Below are 3847 nucleotides of genomic sequence, written 5' to 3'. Positions count from 1 at the left end.
GAACCTGAGGAGGTGTAAAGTTGGTGGGCTGCATAATTTAAATCAGCTGACTCAGATCGAGCAGTCAAAAGATAGCATGGACCTGGATGGTGTTGTGGCCACAGTACTTTTGGATTGTTTGTAATTACGGCAGTATGACATCATTTCCTGAGACCTCTCGAAGAATGTGGTTAACTCCCTCCGGAAGGGAAAGGGGGATTTCAGGGACTGCAATCATCATTGAGTCATCCACTCGGTTCACGTAATCAGGCAAGGTGATCACTCTTATCTCCCCGAGACGAATTAAAGGCCGTCTGTTGAGACACCTGAGGATGAGGAATCTGGACTCCCTTTCTGGCAAGTCCACGATAGGCCACGTCCTTGCGCCTTGACTGATTTTAGGGCACGGTTGTGAAATCAGTTATGGAATGCTTGCAGTTTGCATAGACCTCGAGAAGGCTTTCGGCTCGGTGCATCATGAATCACTCTCGATACCTCGAGACACAAAGGAATTCCGACGAAGCTTGCTAGACTAATGGCAAGCCTATACACTGATACTGACAGTGCAATGAATTGTAGAAAATCGCATATCTAGCTGCTTTTCTTTGTGTTCAGCGATGCGTCTTGCAGGGAATCAATACTGGGGTAGAACTGGCATCCAAAGTCAGGAATGAGGTACACTAGGATTATAAAAGTCACGGATCTTGACATTTTCTGATGTTGCTATCTTTTCCGGTTCTTCAGAAACCCAAGTTGCAGCTCCTGATGGATGCATTTCGAACCTGCTCGGCGATGCATGATTGTGGTGAGGTAATGGAGCGCACATCACTGTTCTTCCTCGCCTTCAGGAATGCATTGTAGCCGTAGGAAAAGAAAGAAAAAAAATGCAACATGGCAACTGACGATGACCTCAAAAAAAAAGTTTGAGAGATTGTTTCCAGCTGCGAGAAATCCAAAAGGGTTTGGGATACAGAAAACGAAGAGTAAAAAATAGGTAGGCCTACTTTTGGATCAGATCTTGGCAATATAGTTCACGGAGAGGCAAACTGGCTTAATGTCAGGAAACACGAACTCTCTAGATAGGAGTACCTGCAGATGCCGGTTACCTGTGTAGAAAGATCCTTTGTACTAAATCAACAAAGAACATCACGTGTCTAACTAATTCGGATACCAGTATAGAACCTGTTATTCGCACAATTCATGACCGCGATCTCATCTTATCCGGACACTTGATTCCATCTTCCAACTCGGCTCTGTCCTTATTCTGACCCTTCATTAACATATGATGTATAATAAACTTCCTTATATTGTTTCACTGTGTTTTGTTATCCATGCTTGTTTTTGCGTTTTTTTTTATATATATACACACCAAGCTATGTAAACGGTACGTCCTTTACAACGTATTTCGTAAGGTCTTAAGAAGACGTGCAAAAAAAGCGATTACTCGTCTGTTCTCTCCGATTTGTGTCTGGGAGTTTATAAGAAAGAGATTTGTTGCGACGAGAAAGGTTACTCGGAGGTCAAAACGGGACTAACGACGGTGTTCCTGTTTTCGTTATTATTATTATTATCATTATTATTATTATTATTATTATTATTATTATTGAAAAAGTTTCTTTAGATATGCTAATGAAAATCAAACATAACATCTAATCAAGTCAATTCACGAACATTTCAGATCGATAAAGCTCTTCTGAGAACATCCGCTGTGCTGTTTAAAACTATTTTTTTGACTTCTTGTAATTTTGTATTTCTCGGTATTTGTTCAGGAAACTTATCAGTACCTTTCTTTATAAGGGCAAGTGCTATTATTATTATTATCATTATTATTATTATTATTATTATTATTATTATTATTATTATTTTTATCATTACTACTATTATTATTGAAATCAGTGCAAGTGCTCACATACGCGCGCGGGCGATGCGTGTGTGCATGGATGCACCCACACACTCGCATGGCCAAGAAAATCATGGAAATCCATGATCGCCAACGTCCTTGTGGGACAGGGCACTTGAAAAAAAAACTATTATTATTATTGTTATTGTTGTCATTATCATAAATACCTTTACTATCATTCTATAACTACTATTAATACCACTGTTGATTCTATATCAACTTTACATACATCTTTTTATTCATTGATGTCTTTACTTTCTATCAATCTGTCTATTCTTGGTCATGTGTTGCAATTCTTGATGACGTGCAAGAAGCTGTGTTTGTCTTTCCTTGTTCCAAATCTTTAATTTATTCCTTCTTAGTATTACGAGGGAAACGTTCATGTGTATGTGTGTGTGTGTGTGTGTGTGTGTGTGTGTGTGTGTGTGTGTGTGTGTGTGTGTGTGTGTGTGTGTGTGTGTGTGTGTGTTGTGTGTGTGTGTGTGTGTGTGTGTGTGTGTGTGTGTGTGTGTGTGTGTGTGTGTGTGTGTGTGTGTGTGTTGGTGTGTGTGTGTGTGTATGTTGTGTGTGTGTGTGTGTGTGTTGTTTGTGTTGTGTGTTGCGTGTGTGTGTTTGTCTGTTTTGTGTTTGCATTGTAAAGCCACTGATGTAATTGTACTGATGATGTATAGATAACGTAAGTGTTCGTGATAAAAGTGATTTGATTTAGTAAGACAGGTTACCATGTTAATACGAACCCAGACGTCTATATGCATGAGTGTGTATCTGAGATAACTTTGATTTATAATAGGAAACACGTAGAATTAGATAGATAGATAATAGATAGTAGACAGAGTGGTAGATATGAGATAATGAGAAGAGGAAGGAGGAAGAGAGAGAGAGAGATAGATAGAGAAGGATGATAGAGAGTAGAGTGGTAGATAAATAGATAGTAGAGAGAGAGAGAGAGAGAGAGAGAGAGAGAGGAGAAAGAAAGAAAGAAACAAAGCCAGGGAGAACGTGCAACAAAGTACGAAAGATACGGAAAGGAAAACAGGAAAAAAAAAAGTCAAAACAACACACACACACCCTCAAAAAAATAATAACATAACACACAATCACTTAAAAAAAACAACAACAACAAACAAACACATAGCAAATCGAACAGATCCCCCCCCCTCCCCCCTTCACTCAACCCTCCAATAATGTCCCCCCCACCACCAAAAAAAAATTGCACTGCAATATCACTACCTCCGGGGACACGACAGAAGACGGTTGCCACGTCTCCCTCCTCATGGTCGCCGTCCGTCGTCCGTTTCCTAAGAGAGACAAACGCGGAATGAACAGGACGATGGATCCGCGCGCCTTTTATGTCGCTGCTTTGGACTCCCCCCTCCCCCTCCCCTCCCCTCGGGGCATCGCTAAACCTTTCCTACTTTCGTTCATATGTTTATTCAAACACACGGACATACATGGTACATACATGCATTCATTCATTCATACATACATACATACATACATACATACATACATACATACATACATACATACATACATACATATACATATGTATATACTTACGTACATACCTACTTAAATACATGTGTGTGCATGTGTGTGTGTATGTGTGTGTATGTATATGTATGTATATATATATGTATAATATACACGTGTGTGTGTGTGAGCTTATATTTATATGCATATGTATGTACACACACACACACACACACACACACACACACACACACACACACACACACACACACACACACACACACACACACACACACATATATATATATATATATATATATATATATATATATATATATATATATATATTATATATATATATATATATGAACCAGAAAATTACGACGAAAACTGATTCGACGAACTGTGACACATAATATCCCATTAGAATACATTATAAAAGGGTGTGATGTGGTCCACTACCGTGATATCCTGTGGTTTGCTCTTCCATGTAAG

The 3847-nt window shown here is 39.1% G+C and overlaps 1 protein-coding gene across 1 annotated transcript in view; it reads right to left on the bottom strand.

Moving 5' to 3' along the window:
• The window catches only part of LOC119569419 (sodium-dependent nutrient amino acid transporter 1-like), a 17797-nt gene extending 14605 nt beyond the window's left edge, over nucleotides 1-3192 (bottom strand). The window contains exon 1 of the mRNA XM_037917589.1: nucleotides 3110-3192. Coding sequence (XP_037773517.1) covers nucleotides 3110-3154 — 45 coding nt within the window. The 5' untranslated portion in view covers nucleotides 3155-3192. The remainder of the gene's footprint in view (nucleotides 1-3109) is intronic.
• Between the last annotated feature and the right edge of the window lie 655 nt (nucleotides 3193-3847).

This window comes from Penaeus monodon, chromosome 4 (genome assembly GCF_015228065.2).
Source record: "Penaeus monodon isolate SGIC_2016 chromosome 4, NSTDA_Pmon_1, whole genome shotgun sequence".
Taxonomy (NCBI): domain Eukaryota; kingdom Metazoa; phylum Arthropoda; class Malacostraca; order Decapoda; family Penaeidae; genus Penaeus; species Penaeus monodon.
Note: the sequence above shows the minus strand (reverse complement) of the source record. Positions and strands in the feature narration are given on the sequence as shown.